Source organism: Rattus rattus, chromosome 3 (assembly GCF_011064425.1).
Source record: "Rattus rattus isolate New Zealand chromosome 3, Rrattus_CSIRO_v1, whole genome shotgun sequence".
Classification (NCBI taxonomy): domain Eukaryota; kingdom Metazoa; phylum Chordata; class Mammalia; order Rodentia; family Muridae; genus Rattus; species Rattus rattus.
In genome coordinates this window covers 192375692-192401213 of record NC_046156.1, presented here as the reverse complement: position 1 = coordinate 192401213, position 25522 = coordinate 192375692, and the positions used below count along the sequence as shown (strand labels likewise).

Here is a 25522-nt window from a genome sequence, read left to right as displayed (position 1 = left end):
GTATGACTGCTTTTCCTTATTTTACCTTTAGTTATGGGAAAGGTAAGCATTTTCTGTGGCAATATTTTAGAACAAAAGGAGAACACAGATATTGCTTAGGCACGGATGTGTGGGGAAGGGATTTAAGCTGCACGGTAATTCTTAATTTTCTCAACCCTGAGACTTTCACAGTCTGGAAGTCAGTCGTCGCGGGCTCCTTGTTAATCAGGCCCTCTGGCAGGTTTTCTGGACTAAATAAGGTGCCTTGCGTATTTGCTTTGGTCTTTCTGAAGCGCAGCTTCCACTAGGTGGCAGTATTGCCTAAATCTGAGCATCCTAACGGTTCACAGGAGTAGGAAGGAACACAACCGGCTGGGCCCAGCTTGAGAGTGCACCCCTCCCCCCACCACCACACCACCATTGGGCCCTTCTGCTTCTTCAGCTTGCTTTGTACCCCATTAATGAATGGGACACAGTGCAAGTTTGCAGTGAGTCTGTGTCTAGACGCCGAACATCAGTGGTCAGACTTTAAAGTGATACTTTGGCCTGAAGGTTACGTCATGTGTCTTTCCCAAAAGAGTCTTTGAGCTTAGCCCCAACTGATTTAGAGCCCAGAAATGTGATTTTAAACAAAACATTTGCGCTAGAGTTCAGGTGATGTTTACTTTCTTTAAACATGGCGATGTTTTTCAGGTTTCTCACAAAAAAGAAAAAGAAAACATATACTCATTATAATTTGCAGGAAACCCTAAAATAGAATATAAAAAGTATGGTGATAAAATGAGTGTGTGTCACAAAAGGGTGCCTATTTTCCTGTTTGTACACGTGGGTTTGTGAGAGAATACTCAGTGTTTTCCTCAGACCCCTACGGATCAACTGGCTGCTTCTGTTGAGTTCAAAGACCATTTCCCTCAGGGAGCAGAGGCAGTAGAACTTTAGCTCATGGACCCACACCAGAGGAAGTCCTTGGGCAGGTAACAGGAGAGAGGGGCAGCTCCTACTGGATGTACTCAGCATATCCAAGGGAAGGGGTGAATTGCCCAGGGCAACTGTGAGCTAATGTAGTTATCAGAACCTTGATTATTAATGCTGCTTTAGGACCTGCTACTGAAAAAAACATGTGTAAATCTTGGAGGGTGTCTATCTATGGGAACTATAAAACCGAGCAAAGATTGGAAACCAGGCACTGAATAAAACATAAGGTGGTTGACTCTATTACCTCAGATATGGAAAGTCTAGCTAGGTAATTAGGCAAATTCCCATCTCCATGAATAGCTAACGGCCTTCTCAGAAACGGAGGTGAGACCTGAATTTTTTTTTTTTTTAACAGTCTTCGGTTGTACAAAGGACATTTGCACAGAAGGTGTTGTCTCCACGCTGAGACTAAGGAGAGAGCTGGCACAAATGAACGAAGCAGGAGAGGCTGAGGTCAGGCATCCACAAGAGCGTGCGCTGTGCACCTCAGGCTTTATCAGTTTAGTACGTTTGCGTGGGTTGCTAGGAACGAGGCTGGAGTTAAGCTTTCAATCCAGTCAGAGTGTGGGAGATAACAGAGACAGGAGCTGAGATGGTGCCGGTTTAGAAATAACGGCTCATAAATGATAAAATGAGATAACCTTGGAGTTTATGTCATTTGAAATGACCTGCAATCAGGAGAGAGGAGTGAGTTTTATTCAAGATGGCAGGCCAGGAGGGTTGGGAGTAGTTCCTGGTAAGTCTTCAAACAGCACATTCTTTCCACTGTTTCACGAACATTCCATTCAGAAAGCTTTATGTAACTTATAGCTTGTCACAGGTCCTTCTCTTACTGAATCCAATCACACTAGTAACAGTACACTAGCTAACAACTTCGTGCTGCATAGCTGGGTTGGGGGTGGATTGGGGTTGGGGGTGGGGTGGGGGTGGGAGTGGGGCAAGAATATGGCGGACGTCAACTGGTGGATTGAAATGTAGACCTACGATAGACTTGGGAGACCTCTTCCACACCTGAATTCTTTCACTTTTGATACATAAAGATAGGAGAAAATTCCAAGTGCTGTAGACTACCTTTGTAGATTTTAGGTTGAACTCTGTGAAATTGCTTGTTTTATATAATAGATCAAAAACAGTCAAATACCAGCCATTTCACAGAATTCAACCTAATACAATAATTGTCCACGCTCTTTCCCTCTTCCAGAAGGTGAAAGGCTTTAAAATATTTAGTTTTTAGGCCAGAGTATTAATGTACAAATAAGCGCTCCCCAGGGCTGGGATTAAAGTCACTTACAGGCAACTAATCTGTCCCTCTTAAGATTGGACACCAGTGCCTCCAGTCTGACTTGGAGATCTTTCAGAGCAGGGAACAAAAGTGCAAAGACTCCTGGGGAATTCCATCCGGGGAAAGGGCCAAAGGAGGGACAGGAGGAACTAAAACAGAATTTGTAGCATATTACAAGTTTGTGGGAAATTGAGCGCAGCAGAGCCATGAGCAGGACAACACAGCGTGTGGCGCCCTCTTTTCTAAGATACTGTATTGCTTAATGTGTCCTGCTCTCAAGAGTCCAAGCATAAGACAAGACAGAGAGTGCACGTTGGAAAAGTCATATCTGCATAGTCATCTAAAATGAGACAAGCTAAGCTTAACTAAAACATCTTTTTTTTCATTCATAATGTAAAATGTTAAATAGTTTTATGATCTGAGCTAATTCCAGCATGCCCTATAAGATTTAACACTATGCTGATGTGCGGACCCATGCTTCAGGTTTCAATCCAAACAAAATGTGATAATATTCAATTTTACATCTGAGGGTAATTGTATAGGTTACTACACCATTTCTTAACTGGATAACTTCATTTCTTTTTTTCAAGAAGCTTAAAAAGACACCATTGGATTAAAAGAAAGTTAGTTGCCCATATGCATTGTTCGAAGATAGTAGGATTACTGTGTATTTACAAAATGTATTTTTCATATATGATTCTGTTGCATTATAAATTAAGATTTTTTTTTTACGTTGACACTTAGAGATTCTGACAGAATGGAAGACTAAATGTAAATGAGTGAAGAGAAAGCTACACATGAGGTGGTGTGTGTTTGGTTATAATATTCCTAATGATACTCATAGATTGGATTCTTGAACAGTTCTGCTGTTTTAAATAGATTTCTATGTTTAGAGACATCTTTTATATCTGATAAATTGTTAACATGATATCAGCAAGAGTTACAGATATACTATTATATGCGAAATATTTTTTCTGTATAATACATTTAAAAAACCTTTAAATAATTTAAAAATCATAATTCTTGCATCTGTCATGGCATGGTTCAGAGCAGACATGCACAATGTCAACTTTTTAAAAATCCCTTTAAAAACAGGCTGCGCCTCTTTGAATCTGTTCTTTTTTTTTTTTTTTTTTTTCTCTCCTTGATGGCAGCTGCTTTCAAGTGTGAAATCATTTAAAAGGGCGGGGAGAGGCAGATAAAAGTAATAAGGAAGCCTAGAAAACGTGGTCAAAACCATTCTCAGTGTTCTGCGGTGTGGAGGTCTTCCGGTTCTGTGGTGTTTTTCAGGTGATCTTGGCGGTGAGTTTCCAGAAGACCCACCTAGCTGGAGACAAGACAACATAACCCGAAGAACCTTCTCTTCCGTCTTCTGACCATGGGGTAGGGAGTTAGATTCAGAAGGCTGCTGTCATCTGCGATGGGACAGAGCGTGCACACGAGTGAGTTACAGACCAAACAATCTGCTCATTACGAGGTGGCTTTAAAAACCCACCGTCTGTCTACCACGTTTTAAACCTCAGCCATGTTGGACCAGGTAACGCTGTGTTGTTGGAGGCTATCTCGAGCATTGGAGGACTTCGTTAACCCTTTATTGTTAGAGGCTATTCCCCCTCCCTGAAGGACGTCATCAGTGTTCTTGGTGTGACCTGGGACAAAAAACTCCAAGGCTGACAATCGCTGGTTACCATTAAGTTGAAACTGCTCAGAGATAGCCTTTCAGTTGGGAGATGTTGCACATACCTTAATAGAAACAATCCACCTCCCAGGAAGCTTGTCTTGTCTTCTAAACCCACCTTCTGTGACCCTCATCTGTCACTCAACCTCACTAAACTCCAATGTCCTTAAGTATAAATTCAGGACATCAAAATTAATAGCGAGTGATACTTACCGTAAGTGAAGATGAAATGAAAAAAAACTTAAAAGCAGTTTACTCTGAGGGCAGCTGAGTGCCTCAGTTAAATAGATAATTAGTAACTATTTTCCCTTACATGGGACAATTTTCTTGGTTCCATTCAACTTTCTTAGAACTTGTCTTAGAAGTTTTAGCTATATTCTGTTGTGTCTTTCCATATATATATATATTTGATCACACATTGTCTTAGTTACAGTTTTATTGCTGTGAAGAAACATCATGGCAATTTATATAAAGGAAAACATTTAATTGGGGCTGGCTTACAGGTTCAGAGGTTTAGTCCATTATTATCATGGTGGGTAGCATGACAGCACTTCCTCCAAGAAGGCCATCCCTCCTCTCTCTCTCTCTCTCTCTCTCTCTCTCTCTCTCTCTCTCTCTCTCTCTCCACACACACACACACACACACACACACACACACACACACACGTGTATATATGCGTGTATGGTATATGTATGCATGTGTGTGTGTGTATGTATGTATGTATGTATATGTACGTATGTATTCTGGTCAGATTGATAAATATTGAATCAACACTTTGAGGGTCAAAATTTTAGCGTGAAAAACAAGCAGAGAAAGAAATGAACCAGTAGATTAATTGCTCTTCTGAGCTGAGTTTTTAAAACCTACTGCGGTCTAGAAGAGAAGCAACAGGGAGGCCCTGGGAGAGCAGTATTGCCCAGCATGGGTCTCAGAGGCTACAGGCAGAGTATAGGCTGGGAATTGCCAGCAGGGTGGGGCTAGCACGGGGGCGTGGCTAGCACATGGGCGGAGCTAGCACACAGTCTTGGGTCTTGGTGTGACAAAAGGGATGGTTGGCATTGATGAAGGTCAGGTGGCTTTTCAGAATGGGGTTGAGGGGCTCCCCTTTCCCATTTCCAACTTTCAAGAAAATAGAACCTTGGCAGGGCCATTCTCCAAAGTTAGGTGAAGGCATGGATGCCGGAAGGGAGGCTCACTATATTAAGGAACTGGTTTGTAGTTGACATTTGCTTTTCTTTGTTACAGAGACTAGATGTTCAGGACAAAAATAAACCCTGGCTTCCTGAGTCTCTTATAAAACTATTTCATCCAGGTACCCGACTCCCCTCACCTTCCCTTAAGTCTCCTCTGTGTCAAATATGTCATATTTATTAGCAAATGAGTTCTGACCACCCAAACTGACAGGGATCAATGGCGATAAATTTAGCTGTGCTTTGAGAAGCATGTTTAAACAAAAAAACAAAACAAAACAAAACAAAAAAACCCTAAACCCTCCCCCCCCAAAAAAAAAACAAAACAAAAATCAAACCCAAACAAAACCAAAAACCAACCAACCAACCAACCAACCAAACAAACAAACAAAAAACCAGATGTCCAGCTAGGCATAGCAAATGACCTTAACATGGTCACCTTTCTTGTCTCTTGTAAAACTCAGATTCTTCAAGCATGGACAAAGACAAGTCCATTTATGTTCTTTTAATTGTGAGAAAATAATTCGTAATTATCCAGGCCACTGTCTTTTGAGAGCTCAGACTACTGTCTCTATCTTCTATATTTAACTTGTCTCAGAAGAGCTAAGACCCTGGAGGAAATGCTAGGCGCCTGAGCACGGGCATCGCTGTGCAGAGGGGCCATCACAGGCAAATCATGTTTTTAGAACAGAGAGAAATCATACATAAATACATAACTCAGGTTTTTGTCATTTCTGGGACTTTTATTTTAACTACAAAATGGTCAGTGAACTCAATCTAACTGGGTAGGGCTTTGAAGGGTAGCTAGCTCACGCTCTCTTTAGATAATGACAACACTTCCTGAAATTCAAGCTCGCTGGCAAGTCAGGGCTTTTTTGAAGCAGTCATCAAAACGAGGAAGATATTTATAGATAACAAAGATCCCCCCCCCTCTGACTTGTAAGATCTACCATTTAAATTCCTACATCTCATTTCCCACCACACAAGGAAGTGTCTGCTGTACATTTATGAAGGAAAGTACGTCGGCACCTACTGTTATCACAGGGGTGTCCTGCTATCTTTTTTATGTTGAAAGCACAGAGGTGAGATTTTCACCAAGACCCTTGTTTACTCATTACAGTAAATAAAAAAGCCCTTTCTGTAGAAGAGCCTTGTATTCCCCCCATCCCACCTTCTTTGTAGGTGTGTATGTTTCATATAGGATATACATACATGTATGTGCAGGGTATCTATGCTGCATAGATATGTGTACACATGCATATGGGTCACTTACCAGTGGTCATAGTCTAGGATGGATGGGAAAATGCTGACACTAGGCAAAGGCCATGTTACTGACTGAGGATGGCTACTGGCTTGGGTATCTTTGACGTGCATTTGTGTCTCCTTTGTCTAGACTACAGCTTTTCTCATCATCACCGTGGATGGAAGAGAAACAAGAGCTTGGAAATACTTGCACAATTTGGAACAGCTTTAAAGGATGACAACAGCTGCAGTAAGTTCTAAGGTCCATCAAATAGCAAGGATGGACAGAACGGTTTGATGCTAGCTCAACTCCAGGCAAAGACATCCTGCAGCATGGACTGACACCCCGCCTGATTTCTGAAGGGCTGCCGAAATAATGTGAACCAAGTGCAACACTCCCTGACTCGGCTTAAACTCTCTGGGCAAGTCTAGTGGACTCGTTACTGTGAATGCATGTTTTGAGTGTGGCTTTTTATGGCTTTCCCCCAAACTGCACAATTTCACAAAACCATAACTAAAGAGAGCTTGAAAAATGAAAATGGAAAGTGGGAAAGAAAATGAAGAAAAGTGGGGGAGAAAGTAAAGAAAGGGTAGAGCAGGAGCGGCCATCAAGAGTCAGTCCAAGAACCTGGGGTGGCTTAGGAAATCTGAGGCTCTTTCTCTATTACTCAGTTCTCTTCTGCTAATGTTTGTTACTTTGGTATACTTTGGGAAAAATAAGAGGAACAGAATACTTAGAAGCTTCAAATGATAATCTGAGTTTAAAGCTGTGTTCTCAGACATAGTTAAGAGAAATAGCCAGAAAGGAGTTGTTGTCTTTGAAACAACTCTTCTATTGCTCCCTCTATGTATGAATATATATATGCATGAATATATACATACATATCTTTATGTACATATGTGCATATACATGCATATATGCAATTATGTATTATATATATTACCTATATGCTATATTATATAATATGACAACTATATAACATACCCTTTATATAACTATATAATATACTATATATTAAAAATATATATCACATATAGTGAAGCAGAGAGTGTGAAAGGGAACACATTTTAAAGGACTTAGTGGCTCTTAAATGACTGCTGTATTTGCCTCCTCTGAGCGCTTTCAATGCACAGATTATTGACTTTGTCCCCAGTTTCTTGACCAGTAGGTCTGGGGCAGAACCAGAAGAGCGGCATTTCTTAAATGCTCCTAAAGCTCCTGACTTCACAAGTCATAAGGGCAGACCTCGAGGACCACTAAGTGAACAGAGGACCTACTGAGGGCAAGGCTCTTAGGTGATGATGCTTAATCTGCTTGCCAACTTGGTGGGATGTAGACTCATCAAGAAAACAAATCCCTGACTGTGCCAGGGAGGGGCTTGGTAAATGGCATTAGTTCCAGTGGGAGGGTTTGCCCTCAAGGTGTGCACTAGTCCTCTATGGAGTCCTGGACTGAGCTAAGAGAGACGAGCATCACACTCATGCTCTCCTGTCTATGGAAACGATGTGACCAGTGTCTGCTGAGGCTTAGCACTCACCTAAACACGCCCTGTGCTTCCTTCCCCCAAAGCCTTCCCTACTGTTACCTGTCATGCTAGATGTGATGTCCTGGAACTGTAAGCCAGCATGAATGCATCCTTCCTTCCTCCAGTTGTTTTGGTGAGGCCCTTTTGGTACAGCGATGAGGTAAGTAACTAACACGTCCTGTGCTGGGTAGTGAGGATCGTATCAAAATGGGGTTTAAAAGAAACATGACCTCTGACCTAAAAGAACTTTTCATGTCGAGCTTCGAGACTGCATTTACAAAAGCACCAGGAAGATCCAAATATGGTGCCGTGAGAATTCCCCAAGGAGAGGGGCAGAGATGTCACTCCCATGTAAAGGACATCACTCACGAAAGATTTGTGTAGGCCTTTGGTGACCATTCTTGGTCAAAAGGAATGAGAAGAACATAAGTGTTTGTTGAAGGGGAGGCGTTCCAAATGAACGGGGTAGCATGAACTCAGACAAAGTGGCACCAATGGCAGCCTAGGTCAGGTTCAAATAAATAGTCTAGTCAGGGTGGATCAAAACATTTATAAAGGAGTGGACAGCACCAACAATAACTGCTTAAAACAATCCCCGACATAGGCCCACTGTCTATTTCTTCTTTGCCTGTATGTACACTTCCCTTCCCCTGCAACCTTCCCTCCCTAGTTGACTGGCAATCTCCCGCTCGAGATTAGCATCAGCTTTTTATTTCTAGGTACTTTTCAACTCTTCCATGCCTCTACCTCCTTTTCTGTTCCCATCAGTTCTGTCGACAATTGCCTGGCTAGATTAGCCGCCTCTAATCCCGTCTATCTTCCTACCATTGCTAAAAACAACCATTTATGGAAATCTTCATATATTTATCCTTGCAATCCCAGCTCTCTATCTCACCGAATAACCTTCCTCCTCCTGGCTTTCCTGTCCCCAATGCCAAGTCAGCAGCTTTTTCTATCACCCCAGTGACTACCTTGTGTCGAGTCCTGTGGATTGTGCTGCATTACCCAGCCCAGTCACCCTACATAGCTAACTATTCTTTCCTTGCAAAACATCTTGGTTCATTTTTGCAATGTTCTTTCGGTTTTCCTCTTGGGATCCCTTTGTGAACTGGTCTGCTTTTGCTTTAAGCCTTACAGTTTTGCATTCCAGAGCATTCTCTTGGCAAATTTCCCAGGGGCAGTCTCTGCTGTGTGTAGGGCTCCAATGGCCACCGCTCTGAAGATACTTAGATCTATTTCCAGCCGTCTTCCCTCAATGCTACTACCATTGACTGTCACCTCCAGGGTTCCTCCCTGCCTAAAACTATAGTCATGTTCTACCTTGAAGCCTCTTGCTTCCTTCTCTCAACTGAATGACTGATACCATTATTTATTCCGCTAGTTAAGACTGAGCCCAGATTCATCCTTTATCCGGCTTTCTCCCTCATGAATCACATCTGACCTGTCCTATCTTCCTCCCTAGTTCTCTGGCATTACATAATACCTGAAGCATGTCTCATCTGGAATCCAGCTTTCGCCTCCTAACTGAATTCCATTCTGGAACAGATTCAGTTCCTATGGATTCTAAGGCATGCTATTCAACTCCTGGATTCCACGAATGAGCAAAGATACCAACACATCCCGCAGACCTCATTAAGTCAGAATTGTAGCAAAGGTGAAACTGTCTTTCAGGCTTAATCTATTTCTGTTGATTTGTTTTGTTCTCTAACAGCACACATTTAGAAGACGCTTGTCCTTCTCTTTCCAATCTCCTTTGAGCCCTTGTTGGTAACCTTGTGGGCTCCCCACAGGTGGCTCCATTTGTAATGCATTTGACACAGCAAGCTGATCATAATTAATGAAGCTCCCTGCAGCACCGTCAATGACCCAGAATGGAGGACAGGAGGGGCACTGGAGCAGGAGAAGGGACAGCAGGCTTGGAGCCAGGAGACCTGGACATTGCCTGCAGCCCACCATGGAGATGCCACAGAACCAGGGATGCTTACTCTCCCTCTGGGTACCGGCATCTCTGAGCTCAGGCTCTAAGGGCACTGACAGAGAAGACAGTGCCCACAATGTGGGCAGCTCAGTGATGATCTAAATCCCTGCTCTTGGCCACTCTGCTTTCTTTCTTACTAAAAATCAACTTCAAGTGGACGTTTGTTGAGTAGTGAGTGGGAGAGACGTAATCCAGTATTGACGAACCCTGGACCAGTTCCAAATGAAGAACTAAAATGGAGGCTGGGGAAGAGGAGAGTCTGAGCTGGCAGGGGTTCACATGGTCAGCAGGCCAAGTGCAAGAGGCCAGGACCATGAGTGACACCTTTCTCCCCTTTTCTGTTTCCAACACACATGCAAATAGAATAAAAACAGAAAGGAAATAAGCCAGGAAAGAAACAGATGGCTTTCTATAATGGTTTTCAACCAGTTAGAATTAGCTTTTGAGAACAAGGGTCTACAGGAAAGAACCGGAATACATTTTCCACATGTCACCCCATTCCCTGTATACCTTAAGTCAGACCTGCAGAAGGCACAGACTACCAGTCCAGGGATCTTCTGTGGTCATCTCAGTCTGTGCGGCCAGAGATAAGAATCTGGATGATTTTTAAAATGAATTGAATGGCACTGCCTTATGTGTCTGTCAAAAAAAAATGTCTCCAGAGCTTGTTTATCCTTCCCTCAGGGCCCGTCTGCCCCTTCCTCCGATTCTCACAGCTCTCTGCCCACTGCCTGCACACTGACAGCACACTGTGAGTGGAGGCCACGTTGCTCAGTGTCTGTATTTCTCCACAAAACGAGGTGCCTGGATTTCCAAAAGCCCTTTGCTTCAACTATTCTTTTTATTATTAGAATGGGCCTGAACCACCTTGTGAATAAATCAAATTTTTATTTTCCAGATGGATTCATGATTTAAGACCTCGGATTATTTACTTGGGTGATTTCTTCCCTTTAAGTTTTCACGGAAAGCGCCACCGCTTGTCGCTGTTCTTTTATTCTACAAATCCACTGAAAAGTCCCAATAAGTTTTCCGTTTATAAAATACAAAAATAGTCCTATTATACCTTCTGTGATTTTGAAAGTTACCGAATTAAAATGAATTTTTCCGTTTCCCGTTAACGCACAGTTCCGCCATGGCTGTCTGGACTGGCACTAGATGTGGAAGGAAGTTTTAAGATGGGTTCACACGGAAAAATACAGATTTTGTGGCATTCACAAAATTCAGACTGGGTACCCTGGGAAGTCACCCTCCTGGGAAGCTGAATGCGTGCCTCAGTAAGAGGGCGGGGTAATGTCCATAGGGGAGATTGCCAAACCTATCGCTCCTAATGTGTGCTCCAATTAAAGTCCCAGAGGCCTATTCTCTGACCTCAAGGCTGATTGGACACGGATACGACACGTGATCTCTGCAGGCTGAGCTCTGCTTACTGATGCTTCAGAGTTCTGAGCGAGTCTGCGTGGTGATCAGCTAAACAATAACAAAAGTTTCCAAACACAATGGCAAAGCAGTCCTGGGTTCCTTTCAAACCTTTATTTTATCTCTCCCACATCCTACTCAACAAACATCTTCTCGAAGTTGATTATCAGTTGATTGCTCTTTGTAAGGTCGATGCTAGGTATGCGGTGTATCTTGCCTCTCTGAACCTCAAGCCACCGTCTGAAGTATGCGACATGGTCTCCTCCCACTCTTTGAAATTTCCAGAAGTCAAACCACTTGCCCGGGGTTGCAGCAGAACCAGACTCTTAACTCAAGCCTAGCTTTAATGGAAGCCCTTTATCCTAAACCCACAGGCGCTTCTAGCAGCCGCTTTGTAGTCCTGCACATCTACTTTCCCCCAGGACTGGTTCCGGGGTGGGCCAGGCCTCTGTGAGCAGACTCTACAAGCTTACTTGGAATTACCTGTCCTGCTTCCTGCCCTGCCACATATTCGGACCCAGGCCTCCAGCACAGTACAGCTGAAGCAGCGTCTCAGCCTTTGTCTGGTGCTCTCGCCTGCCTCCACCTCTCCACCTTCTGCTGATGCGCTCCGAGCCAAGAGGCACTTCAGTCCCGCTGCCAAGTCGTCCTCCTCCTCCCTCCCCTTCACTCAGCTTCACTTGCTCCCAGGCAGACAGTATACTGCCCTCCCTCCTGCACAGGCTTTGTTCGGTAGAGGAGATGGGCGTTTTTTTTTTCCCCTTGCCTCTAAAGAGCCTTTCCCTGCCTCTTGGTACCACTTTCCGAAGCTAATGCTTCACTCATGGCTGCTCTAGCTAAGTCTGCTTAATGTAAAGCACTTATTATTCACTTCTCTGCGCATCTTCAGTCCTAGAGTCCTGCAAAGATTTAACAAACGTTTATTGTTTGTGTCACGTGGTAATTCTAACTGTGCTCCAGGATCCAGAGGCCGGGCATCTAATAGCTAACAAAATCAGGACCATCCCTTATTCCCGTGAATATCCCTTTAGGGGTCTCTGTCAGGTTGGATCCTTTTGCATCCTCTGGAGACGAGTTCAAATCCACAGCCCGGTCATTCTACTACAATCTGTATGACTTTGGAAAAGCCGACTAACCCCCACACCTCAGTTCTCTGCAAATTAAGAAGACTAATAGAATCTTCCTAAATGATTGTAAGATTTTAATAGGAGACTGGAAATCTAGCTCAGTGGTAGACTGCCTGCCTAACACGGAAGGCCCTAACTTTGACCCCTAGTATGGGAGAAACAAACAAATGAAAAAATTGTAATTATGAAAACAAACATAGCAGATACATGTGAAGCACTCAGGACAATGATACACCATGTGTCCCCAATTGACTTTCTATTATTCCTTTTATATAATTAAGCATGTAAATGGAGGGATATTTCTCCAGTAGTCTGTAAACCTCCTGCAGACCGGGGCCACGTTCTTGGTCCTCTTCTAGAGGCAACCCTGGTGTGGCTCTTTCCACAGTACAGGACAGGTCTGTCAGGGATGTGGGCATCCTCTTTCCATCAGAGGAAACGCACTCACCAAGACTACACAGCCCCATCCACTCTCTCTAAGAAGGCTCCCTCTCTCTGTGGGAAACCCTTGCAATGTCTCACTGAGAAAGCAACTTCCAAGTCCAACACGCTCTGCCTCGAAGAGAAATCCCAAGACTCACCTTGATTTTTCAGCGGTAAAGGCATCGTTTCCCTGAGTTTGCTAAGAAGGTTTTTCATTTCTCGCATGTCTCTGCAAAAGTTGACAGAGAGAAAAGTTAGCCGTGTGTTTTCCCAAGTGAAGCCTCAAGCGGTGCGTTCTATGGGACGAATGAAGGGGCGGGATTCCACATCGAATTTTACCAGTTTTAGTTTCTGATGGACACACTGAATTTACTTTGCTTTTACAGGAAAGAATATCAGATAGGAGTCGGCTCCAGCCCTTGCTCCAGTCTCTGCTTTTAGCCTGACCTGGCTGAATTCAGTGGAGAGCGTTTATAATGAGGAGAGTACTGTGGATCTACAGGGAGAGGCCAAGGACACACAACTGGAACAGTGGGCTCCTGGGGATGCATCACTGGGGCTGCGGTCAGATGGCTGTGCCCCGGTGCAGATGCCTTGCTGTCTGTTTTAAGTCTCCCCTTGCCATGAGCAGGATTGAACGATAGCAGAGCAGTAACTGTTACAGCTCTCTTGTTGTGTGCATCAAACCCGGGCCCTCAAGAATGCCCCTATCTCTATCAGCGAACTACACACATAGCATTTGCTTCTTTGAGAACAGGTCCCGGAGGATGGCCTTGAGTTACTGACTTTCCTACTTCAGCTTCCAGAAGATGGGAAGTGCTGAGATGGGCTTGTCCCACCAGGATGGACAAGGGACACATTCTGAGATCTCCAGAGACGAGTCTTCATAGTAGAGAAAGATGCTGGAAGAGAGGCCACCGGGGGCCATTGATGACTTGAAGTCAATTCCTAGGACCCCACATGCTAGAAGGAAATAGACTCCCAAAACTTGTCTTTTGGCCTGCATACGTAGCACACACTTATATATACACACACACTTGAGTGCACATAAATGAAGAGATAAATAAATTTCTTTAAAAAAATATTTGTGGGGGAAGAGAATTCTAACGTTGAAGTAAAGCTGGGTACACACGACTGTACTTACAGGTACTTATGAGTCAGAGGCAGGTGGATCAGAAGTCCAGGCCTGCCTGGACTACAGAGTGAGCCAAGGCCAGCCTCGGGAATTTAGTGGGACCCTATCTCAAAACAGAAAGATAAGGAAAGGAAAATCCCCAAGTTAAAGGCTTTATATCTACTGCTCTTGTTTTAAGTTGAGGAGAGAACCACCACATAAGCTCAGATTTGAAATTTTCAGTCTGCTCCATGAAGCAGCTGTATTTCCGCTGCTTCTCAGCAGGTTGGAGAAGCACTGTTGGGAGAGGCCACAGACCCAAGCCAGGGAGGCATGACCACCCTCCATAATGCCTCCACTAATTATCTCCAGCCGAGTCAGATGGGAGAGGAAGAACTAAGCGCATGCGCACCACTGGAGTGCAGCTCTGTTTATCACCTAAGCTCCCCCTGTATCCAAGAAGTGAACCTGATTGGGTTGGCTTCCGGAATGGTCAGACACCAGTGACTTTTAAAGAGCTCCTCTAACGAGTTAAATGCCAGCCCAGTTTAAGGCGCACCGAGTACTGAGCAGAGAGAACCCGCATACCAAAGAAGTTCACCCCGGCGTGCGTTTCTTGCTGCCCCTTTCCCTCAAGCTTGCCCATCTCCCTGGACCAAAATCTGGACTAACATTCCACCCAGCAACATTGCCAGCATGGCAGGCTATCCTACTCTACATTTGGCGTCACATCTGATCAACTTTTTAAAGCATGAAGTGTGGGTCTAACTGCTGTCTGAGGTGTATGAAAAGGAAATAGTTTTGCAGATGGCTTCTGTCGCGACCATGACATTCTGACAGATGTACCCCCTTTCTCCAGGAGCAGAACAGAGAATCCTTTATTTTATAAATTAAGATACATAACTCTTTCATCATTTGTTCACACCTCTGTAAAAAAAGAGACAAACTTTATTGTTTGAATTACTGGATATCGGGGCTTATGCAAGTTATATTAATAGAGCACGACTACCACGGATGCTCCAATTTCCTATAAACATGGAATTATTTTACAACCTGAAATTCGAACCATGATGGCAATAAACGCCTTTATGTTTTTTTCATTTCTAAAAATAAAAAAATAAAATGTTCATTATCGTGTCAGTGACTCAGCCCCATACACAGAGAAAACAGAGAGCAGATTTACCCCAGGTTCATCCGACTGCTCTGCGCTAGCTCTGAGGACATTCATAGCAAAGGGTTCAGGCATTAGCGTGAAGGGCTCATATGGGCCTCTTTTTTTTTTTTTTTTTTTTAGCTCTACAGAGTAAGTAGTGTTTTCATTTCACCATATTGATGGGCTGGGTCCTTGTTCTTATATTATTATTCGTGCTTTCTTTTCACTGACGAAATAGAATCATTGTAGTTTTTTTTTCCCTGTCTTGAAGGAAGTCTCTCTCTAGCAGTAAGCTGTGGAGGTCAGTGCATGAACTCATTCTGAAGGACCAGGTGCTGTGAAAAATCTATGAATTGGTCAAAACGCTAAGCAGGCTGTTCCAAATACCCCACATCTAAGAATCTACTGGAAGTGTCTGGATAATTTAGGGTTCTTTTCCTTTAGACAAAAGAGTGATTTAGGAACTGGCCAATGGGTGAATTGAGATGGTAATAGTAATAGTTCTGCCTATTTCTCTCTAAAGTGCCCTGTTAGTTTTTTTTTTTTTTTTTTTTTTTTTTTGGTTCTTCTCGTTTTGAGACGGGCCTCCCAAATACTGGGATTACAGTGCAGCACTGCCCTTCCTTTGCTTGGTCTCATTTCCCATGGGGATGTGACACTTTGGATGAGGGAGATGGGCAGAGGTCTAGGCTCCTGAAAGTGCTGTAGACCCCGCTACTGTCTGCCATAGGGTGTAGACTTCTTATGTGGCTTAAGGACTGAATGGTCCCAAAGTTGATGAAGGCTTGGTCCCAGCTGGAGACGGTGTTGAGAGACGGTCGGACTGTGAGGGCTCTGACCTAATTGGCAGGTGAGTGCACTGATGGATCAATTATCTGATGACATTTTTGGGAAGCAGGGAAAGCTAGGAGGCAGGGCACATTTGGAGGAAAGGGAAGAAGGACCCTTGGGATGTTCAAAATGGAGTCCAAGGGTGTGAGGCTGACGGAGTGTCAAGGGATGAAGCATGAAGAAGCAGCAGAAGGAGGAGGTGGTCATACGCCTTTGATGGCTACAGCCCCTCCACTTTCACTCTGCTTCGTGGTTGTCAGGAGGTGAGCGGTATCCTCTGTCTCGGGCTCCCCACCATCCTCTCAGGCTTAAAGGCAATGGAGCCAGGGCTCATGGACTCTGTCTCCCGAAGTCAGGAGCCCAAACAGATCTTTCACCTTTGAGTTCTTAGCAGTTTTGTCATAGTGAGAGACCCGACTTGCTCTCTCCCCAGGTTCTCCTCTAAAGATTGAGTAGACCCCAAGTTCCTGCCAGCCTAGCCGTTCTGTCAGACCATAAAAAGTTCCATTTCTCATGAATCTGAGAACCCCAAGAACACAAGATCAGCGTCCACTCAGGGGACATCCCACTTACCTTTCAGTGTTTTCAATATCTGTGGCCACCTGCCAGGACTGCTGCTGGCTGTCTAGAGGGGATGACAAGGAGTCCTCCAGGGCAGGCGTTTCAGCATTCTCTTCAATTTTACTGTCCAGACTCTTCGCTCCCCCACTAGCTTCTTTTCCTAAGGAGAAGGTAAGGAGAAGGGGGGTAAAAATAATCAGCAATGCAATATCTCTACTCAGGATGCCTTTATAAAGACTGCTATGCTTTGAGTCAAACGCCTCACTAAGCCCAACGTCTCTCTTGTCTCTCTGTGGTATGAAGCAACTGTGTGTGTGTGTGTGTGTGTGTGTGTGTGTCTTTGTGCATATAGTATGCTCCTACAACACTCTGGAATGATAGTTGAGGTCAATACCACCTAAAGGTGAAAACAAGTTAAGAGCACTACCTTTGATGAGGAGTTGCTTTGTAACCTGGCATGAGTGACTTGGATCACCCTCTTGGGAGCAGGGATTTAGCCTGTGAACCTAAGCTGGGTTTTTGCTCTCAGAGCCAGGCGTGAGTGTCAGGGTCAGGAGCAGGTGACACTCAGCAGGGAGAGTGGGAGCCTCCTGCTGTTATCTCTGATCCTGGACACTGACTTTCTCAGGCTACCACAGAGCATTTCCTTGGCTCTCCAATCTCCTTTAACACAGCAGCAGTCTATGTGAAGAAAACGCGGCCCCGTGATGCAGCAGTCCTGTGTTGGTGTGACAGACTTATCAGGTGAAAGGCCTCATCCTGAGTGACTGCCCAGCCTTAACTAAGACTTGTGCTTGTATGGCTGGTCTCAACTAAATCCCCAAACAACACTAAACATTGGTTCCACCACAAGGTGACATGAAATTAGATGGAGGATCACAGTCCTTGGTCTAGGCACATATTTTGTCATAATCTCCTATTTTACCTTGAAACTATTTATAGCCACGGAGGAATATTACTGTGGAAATGACCCACAAGGTCAGATAACTAGGCTTTCACCTACTCCGGCTTCGTTATTCCTTTATTTGCTCCTCAGTTATGTCCCAGATAAATATTTCTTGAGTATCAGATAAGTTCCAAACACTAGGCTTGGTAGTGTGTGTGTTTATGTGTGTATGTGTCTGTGTATTTGCATGTGTGTGCAAGTATGTGCACGTGTCTGTGTATTTGCATGCATGTGCATGTATGTTTATGTGAGAAAGACTGGTTTTCTCCTCCTTCTCTTCCTCCTCCTAGCTGTTTTGCTGATCTCCTCTCTCTTTTCCCTCCTCCTTCGCTTCTCCTTTAGACAAGGTCTTGTTCCACAGCCCTGGATGTATGGACAGTATGTAGCCCAGGCTGGCCTCAAACTCATGGCAATCCCTCTGTCTCAGTTTGCTAAGCACTGAGATGGCAGGCACGAGCCACCAGCAGATGATAAAAACTATACAAAATGTTGTTGTTTACCATTGTGCAGTTTGGAGAAAAATGTCTATCTTGTGTTTTATACTCTTTTACTCAACTTTATTTTTAATATGTAGACATAGTTCTAGAGAAATCGAAATGCCTGTCATTGAGCATTTATGACGTAGAAGCTCTGAGCTGGGCCTTCACAATGCTGGTGACAAACAAACCAACCCTCACGCTTGTGAGAAGACTGGCCCCTCATGGGGGAAGTCTGTCTTATAGGAACTGGTAATGGCGCTTCGTCTTCTGTCCACTAAGTTAGCAATTCAAGGAGAATGGACACACCATGAAGTGGGGACTGTGCACCCTTCCTCAAAGCACAGCAGCAAGGGACCCTGGAGAAGCCAGGCGAAGCATAAGCACAAGTGGACTGGTGGGAAGCTGTGATCTTTGGTGGTGTGCTTTGTGCACGTCGATCCCGGGGCAGGCAGCTTGCCCAAGGAATCGTTTCTCCCAACTTTATGGTATGCTGTTGGGTGTAAATTAATGAAGCACATAATTTAGTAGGTTATCATGTCACAGTCGGAGGGCAATGGCCTCTTAAAGCCATTTGCATTTGCCTTCAGATACAAGTACAGTTGTCCCGTTGCCACCACCTCTGGGCAGAGTTCATCCGTGGGCTTGAACGGGGTGACTTGGGAGAGGGCCAAGGGGCACTTCCGGGGAAAGCCCTCTACTTTTCAAACTTTGAGGATGACGTGGTGAAGACACGTGTGGAATATACCTTTGATGGATTATTTCAGAGGTCTGTGGAACAAAGATTCTTAGCCTTTCTGTGCCTCAAACTATGCATCCTTTCCCTCCTCTCCCTCGCCCGCCGTGCTCTTGCTGAAGTTCTATTGGCTACGCACAGAGATCTATGTTCAAATGAAGTTTCTCTGAGAACTCGATGGCATTGTTCTCTCAGCTTCTATTTATAGCTAGTGACGGCTTCTGTACGTGCCCTATTTATGGATCTCTGAAAAGTTGTAGGGTATAATCTTTAAACTTTTGAATCCTAAAATGGCTTCTAAATATGTCTCTGCATGAGTTCTTTTTTATGTTATCTTTTGAAGCTTGATTAGGATTTACCCTTTATTTTCAAAACTTACCTGTAAGAAGGCATCTAAAATTTTACATATATTAACCATTTAAATATAAGCTGCAGGCCTTACTAATACACAGTCATAAATACTTGGTCCTGTGAAGGCTCCATTCCCAGGTGGGGTAATGCCAGGCAGTGAGGCTGGAGGGAATGGGTGGGTGGGAGGGGGCATCCTCATAGAATCAGGGGGAGGGAGGATGGGAGATCGGGGAACCAGGAAAGGGGGTAACATTTGAAATGTAAATACATAAAATATTCAATAAAAAAAGGAAAAAGAAAAAAAAGAGAGAGAAACCCTTCCTATGGTTTGAATTTGATGCCTGGGTTTAAAGTGTCTTTGGATTTGACTTCTTTCTTTCTTTTTAAAGAACTTCTCTATCCTTTGAATTCCTTTTGTTTTTTTTTTTCTTCCTGGCCTTAAAAAAAAATCTGCTTGGTGTCCTCTTTTCTTTCCTTCCTCTGAAATTCAATCTGAATCGCCAGTTTGGAGACATTCTTTAACCTTTTCGATCTGCTGAGGTCCCCCTTGTCTTGTGTTTTAGAGTTATAGGCATTGCTCTGTGTTTCCCAGGCTCTACTGTTTCCCTCTTCAGTTAGTTGGAAGGGGCCATGTGATAATTACAGACAACGGAGTCTGCAGAACCGTCCCAAACATTCACCTACAGAATTCCCATGTTTTCTGAAAGCTGGATGAATGTCCCACCCTAACTCTGACATCATTGGACTATGCCACAAATGAATTTATTGTTCTTATCTATTGAGATATGGCATTATTTCATAAGGCAATTACTCCGCCCTGACAACCTAATATGGACTTAATCTTTTCCTAATATATTTTTCTGTGATTTTGATGGAAAAAAAAAAAACCAAACGTTTTTTAACTAGGAAGGGAAATATGCATACTTTTAGGTCGACATTTCTGTCTGTTGACATAAGGTAGAAAAATGCAAGATATTCATCTACATATTCAATAAGCATTTCTTGAGTCTTTGCTCCAGGTTCTGTTGGATGCTGGGAATACACTCAAGACCACCAAAGTCTACAAAGAACAACAGACAAGAAAACAGGGGATAAATGACAAACTGTATGTATGTGGCATCTTTGAAGGACAGAAACCAGCCCGGAGTTAGGGTGTCAGGAGCAGCTTTCTGAAGGAAGTCACCTCTAAACTATGATCCCAAATAAAGTTCAGGGATGGGCCAGGGGGAAGGGCTAAGTGTTGAGCTGGGTAGAATTATATTCTCTCAGGCAGAAGGACACACAGAAGATGTCTGTTAAGGTTCTACAAATCGGTTTAAGATCCTTTGTATGTGCTAGAGTTGGATACAGGGGCAAGTATGGGGCATTGCTGGTGGTGAGTGAAGTTATCAGGGTCAGTTTGTAGATGTTCTTCTGAGCTGCATGAAGGACGTAGAAGAAAAGATAGTGCTCTACACGCCCAATCAGTAACCCACTTGAGGTCTTTAGCCCCAGCTTCCCTCCTGTGCTGTGCTGGTCTTGGAATGGGAGACTTGTTATGTAATACCTGGTTGGGCTCCCCATCTTGCTCTCAGGAAAGGAGATCAGCATGCTTCCAAATGGCGACTTCAAAACCGTATTTTGCTTTGCCTAAGAGAGTGACTATGCATCCAAAATCATTTCCTATTATGAAATGAAAAGTCCTGTCCCCTGAAAATCAATTTCAGGCCTCAGTGAACAAATATTTGCTTGGGGGAGGGGATGGGAGTGAGAATGAGAGCGCCTGCAGAGTGCCCTGAAGCCACGCTCAGACAGCGCCATCCCTATTTAGAACTAGGGCACTAAACTTTCGGTCACTTTCCTTAGGGTCTTGCAAAGACTTTTGCCTTCAGCTCCTTGGGAATTCACATGTATTTTTAGCCTGTTTATAGATAACATAAGAGGGATGTTTGAGGGGAAATCGAGAGAAACCAACCATGGAAAGGAAGGCTGGACATTCTCACATTCATTAGAAATGGTTCATCTCTCAGGAGGAAGAAGGCCACATCAGGTATGAGGCACCTCAGGAGGGCCACAGATCCTCCAGCCTCACAAGTTCTCGGTATTGGCCAGAAGACTGGGAGGGGCTCTTTTGGTCACACCTACCCTAGAGATCTCTTGTCTTCCCTTCTCTTAGTACTAAAGTCCTTATATGAAACTATATGTATTTTCATATATTGCCCTTTTCTCCAACCCTTTTCTTCCATTCTTGCTTTTCCTCTTTTCTTCAGCCAGTAACAGTCAGAGGGCACACTGCCACTGACAGGGTCTCCTCTCAGGACCTTAATCTGCTCTCCAGGGACCAGCAAGTCAGTATCACCCATGTGTGTACTTCCGTGCAAGAATCAAAACAAACCCTTCTTCTCAGAGCTCATGTTGTATCCCTGCCCTGCCCTTTCCTTGATGGAAGAGGCACGTTTCCTATGCCTCGTGTGCTCTGACACATCATCTGTTGGGATGGTCCTTACGGAAGAGGCTTTCAGGACAGCCTTTGTTCGGACTGAGTGGGAAGAACAGAATGAATGCAGCTTACATCAGAGGCACAGCTGCCTGTTCTGAGTGGCTCTCAGCTTTTCTGACTGCACTGTGCAGGGAACTAAAGAAGCACAGGGTGTTTGCTAAGTAACCTACCTGCGCCCTCTCTTGCTTTAGATACATGCACTCGAGAGTGCGAATTGGTTATATTCATTCTGTAAGTTGCTGATCTATGTTAAGAATAATTTCAAGGTTTTTCTACATTTTGATAAGTAGATCTTCATTGTACCACAAAGCATGTGGTAGAGAATAATGGTTATACTGAATATGGGGCTCCTCTTCTGTACCCTATGTGATGAGGCACTACCCCCTTGCTACAACGCTCACTGTCCTTTTCTGTCTCCTTTGGGTCACTATGGTGCCACCAGTGACCCCAGAGTAGCATCTCTCGTGCTGACCCCATGTAGCTGTGTGAGGAAGCATTAGAACCAGTTTTCCCCAGAACACAGGAGAGAAAACTATTGAAAACAATATGCGAATGAATGAGGCTTTGCTCTAGCTTCAGCCTTTTTAAATCAGGGCAGAGCAGTGTGCAAGATGCGTTTCCAATGTAACTAAAAGCAACTTTATCACAATGGGTGTCGGGGCTGAACCATACAGTGCCTCGCTATATGAAGTTCAATCGTATGGTGGTGACACAAATAGAGTAAGAGACGTTTTTAGGCAGCCAATGGGATTATAGAATTTGGCTATGCGTATATTCTCTAAGCAGGACAGGCTTCTTGGTTGGAGATCTTTTGTGTTTGTGGTAAAGTTGTTTCCTTTCTGTCATCCAGGTCAGATTCAATATGTCCTCAGAGAACTTTGGCTCCTCCATCTAAAGTAGCTATCCTATCCTGTCTTATTATATTGTGTATTCAATTTTGATTATTTGCATATTTGGAAGTTTTAGAACATTTGATTGTCTGTTCTTCTCCCTCTCCCTCCCTTACCTATCTCCCTCATCTCCCTCCCTCTCCCCTCCCTCATCTCCCCTCCCCTCCCCTCCTTCTAGAACACATACTCCTTGAGAACAGGACCCTCACAACCTCTGTCACTGCAGGTTTTCAGCTCCCAGAGCAGCACCTCACGTATGACTGATGAACAGTGAGCATTGCTTAAAGAACGAATTCATGTTTTCCTCTTAGAATTTCAATCACAGTTTCTATTTTAGGGTTTATTTTGGTTCATTTCTTCTAACTCGATGTTCTATTTCAGTATCAATTGCTTCTTCTTACACTGGAAAATAAAGAATTGACTTGTGGCTAAATTCTATTTTTGTCTTTTTATCGCTTGTTTCTTTCCTTCGTGCAGATCATTTCCTTTGCATTTCTTAGCGAGATTCTGAATACACTGGACTCCATCCTGCCGGTAACCTGTCCCTGTCTTGGTTCATCCTGTATTTCACTTGTATCTGGGCCATTACTTTCCATTAGTACATCTTGAGTAATCAGTTCCCAGGGTTCCAATCAAGTTTTGAATAAAAGATTTTTTTCAATATTTAACATTTCTCTTTTTCCCTTTTTGTGATGATGTCTCTACATATTCTGAAATCTGATTTTACCACAACAGTACATTTCAGGGGAAGCATCCAGCCTATCCTAGAGAGGTGGGAATGGGGGAAGGCGGTGCTGGTGGTGAGGTGGCCTGCCTTCACCTGACCTGGGGACACTTTTGCTGTAAGCTGTAGCTGAGAGTTAAGTAGAGTCAGAGAGGGCTCATGACAGAGCAATGTGAGACGAGGCTGGAAAAAAACAAGCTCACACAAAGGAACCCTTTTCAGAATGGGCAAGTTCTCAAAACTGATTGAATGGGGAAGAGGAAGCGAGAGGAAAATGGTGGTCAAAAAAGCAGGATCTTAACAGTTCCCTTAGCAGCCTGCCTCCACTTTCTGCTGTCAGAATGAACAAAACCTGTGAGTTCACTTGCTACCGTGGCAGGAAGCCGGCATTAGTGGTCAGCATAATGCACGCAATCAGTAACAACAGATTTCTAACCTATGTAGGTGTGAGGAGAGGAGGGCGGGCATTTTTCAGAATCAGCGTGGAGATGGAATTATACGAAGCCACACTCCAATTTACAGCTTAAAAGTGTTAGGATATCAAAGTACAAAATGACTAAAATTATTCCCATCTGTCATCTTCGTATAGAAACGCAGCTCTTCAGAGCCACGCTCTACCTGATAGAACCCAATAATGTTTATTAAATGGAGGCTTTACCTCACATAGCCATAATTTTACTTTAATTTTGTTGGCTAGGAAGAAGGGAAATCATTTTAGGAATATTTTTCTTCATTTCTTTGGCAAAAACATGATCCTGCAAAGCATAAAATGTCTCCAAAGGCATTGCTCCAATCAGACATATGAGATAGCAAAAATTTATGTACAGATATCAAAGAACAACACTAAGATCCACTGAAATGCTGTTGAGACTAAGGACAGAGAATTTGCTTAATTGTAGGAGGACAATCTTCATTACTAAATGCAAGCTCACTGCGGGAGCTCTAAAATGATTTGGGGCATACTTTCCCAGGGGGTGGGAAAAGCCATACTCTTAACTCTTGAAATGACCTTGTATGCCCCCTTTCTCTAAAGAGTAAACTTACACTCTGATGACTCCATACAATTAAAAAAAAAAATCAGTGATATATATAACAGTATGTGGCCCTCAGGTAGAGCTAGGGGCTGCACAGGCTACATGTGCAGACTGCTGTAAAAGATTCTGTCTCAGTATTCAGTCCCAGCCCGACGTTCGCAGGAGGCTCTTGTCTAAAGCTGAAGAAGAGTCTGATGCCCAACTTCCAGCATCTACACAGAGGGGAAAGAAAAGAGCTCACCTAAAGATTATGAAAAATAAATTTCTATCATAACATTGAAGGAATGAAACTAAGTAGAAGTTCTGAGTAGGAAGATAGTTTGAGTTCTGTAAAGAGTCCCCTGGGGACTCTGGAAACGACCTGATTTCTAAGAGAGACAGACAGAGGTGGGGTGGGGAGGAGAGGAGATAAGGTAAGGTATTAGTGCGGCTGGAGTATATCACACAGTGGTAGAATGTTTGCATAGCTTATGAAGGCCCTGGGTTCAATACCTAGTGCTTGAAAGGAGGAGGAGGGCAATAGGGGAGCCTAGTGGGTGCTCTCTGTTGAGACCATTCCCTAGCCTGAGGCTATAATGAGGGTACCATGGTTTGGATAAACAATGTGTCTTGGAAAAGTCATCTGCCATCTTAGCTCTAAGGGTTAGATAAATAAAGGGTCCCTCCCTGCTGCTATGTGACATATATATTAAATTATATGTAAAATGTAATGCATATGTATCAATCCTGGGAAAGAGGAGTGGCCTCTTGATCCTTTTCCTGTGACCTCTCAGACCTCACCTAGACTCTGTCAGCATTGACACTCACTCCACTTTTTACTGCACGGCTCCTTCAGATCTAACCACACGTCTCCATACACATCTCAATTTGAAGTCCTAGTAGAACAGAGATGGTCAGATATCTCTCCCACATTTCTTTCTTTTTTTAAGTAACAGTGATATTTAAAAAATAAAAGTATGATTGGTTAGGAATACTTGTATGTTTATGATGTGGTAAAAAGGAGAAAATAATGACATAAGGGAACTCAGGTATGTTACAGAAGAAAAGAAAAATCAGAGGGGAAAAAGTCATTTAACATCAGTGTGTCACCTGAAAATGTCATTAGACATTAGACATTAGTTTGGATGTACAGGTGCAACTGAAAGACTGGTCATGGGATCAGTTCCGGTTGTTCCATTCTGAAGATGTCCTCAACACTATTCTCCCACATTTCTTATCTCGTCTTTCCTCATTCTGCAGTAAGTTTTCTCAGGATTGTCGACCTCTCTTACTCTACTTTTATAATCAATATTCCAAGTTTCAGGAATGTATCAGATGCCTTAGTATTCTTAATTCTTCTCTTAAAGTTTAACACTCATGGACTATAGTTTGTGAAACAATTTTTCTTCAATTAATTTTCAGCATCTATGG

At 43.6% G+C, this 25522-nt stretch overlaps 1 protein-coding gene across 3 annotated transcripts in view; it reads right to left on the bottom strand.

Annotated features, from left to right (window-relative positions):
- The window catches only part of Rgs7bp (regulator of G protein signaling 7 binding protein), a 116516-nt gene that overhangs the window by 19240 nt on the left and 71754 nt on the right, over window positions 1-25522 (bottom strand). For 2 of the 3 annotated variants that reach the window (XM_032898939.1, XM_032898941.1), the window contains exons 4-6: window positions 16489-16636; window positions 12976-13046; window positions 2544-3651 (exon numbers count right to left, since the gene is read on the bottom strand). In XM_032898939.1, coding sequence (XP_032754830.1) covers window positions 3560-3651; window positions 12976-13046; window positions 16489-16636 — 311 coding nt within the window. In that variant the 3' untranslated portion in view covers window positions 2544-3559. Of the gene's footprint in view, window positions 1-2543; window positions 3652-12975; window positions 13047-16488; window positions 16637-25522 lie in introns of those variants that run through there. The other variant, XM_032898940.1, reaches the window with a different exon arrangement.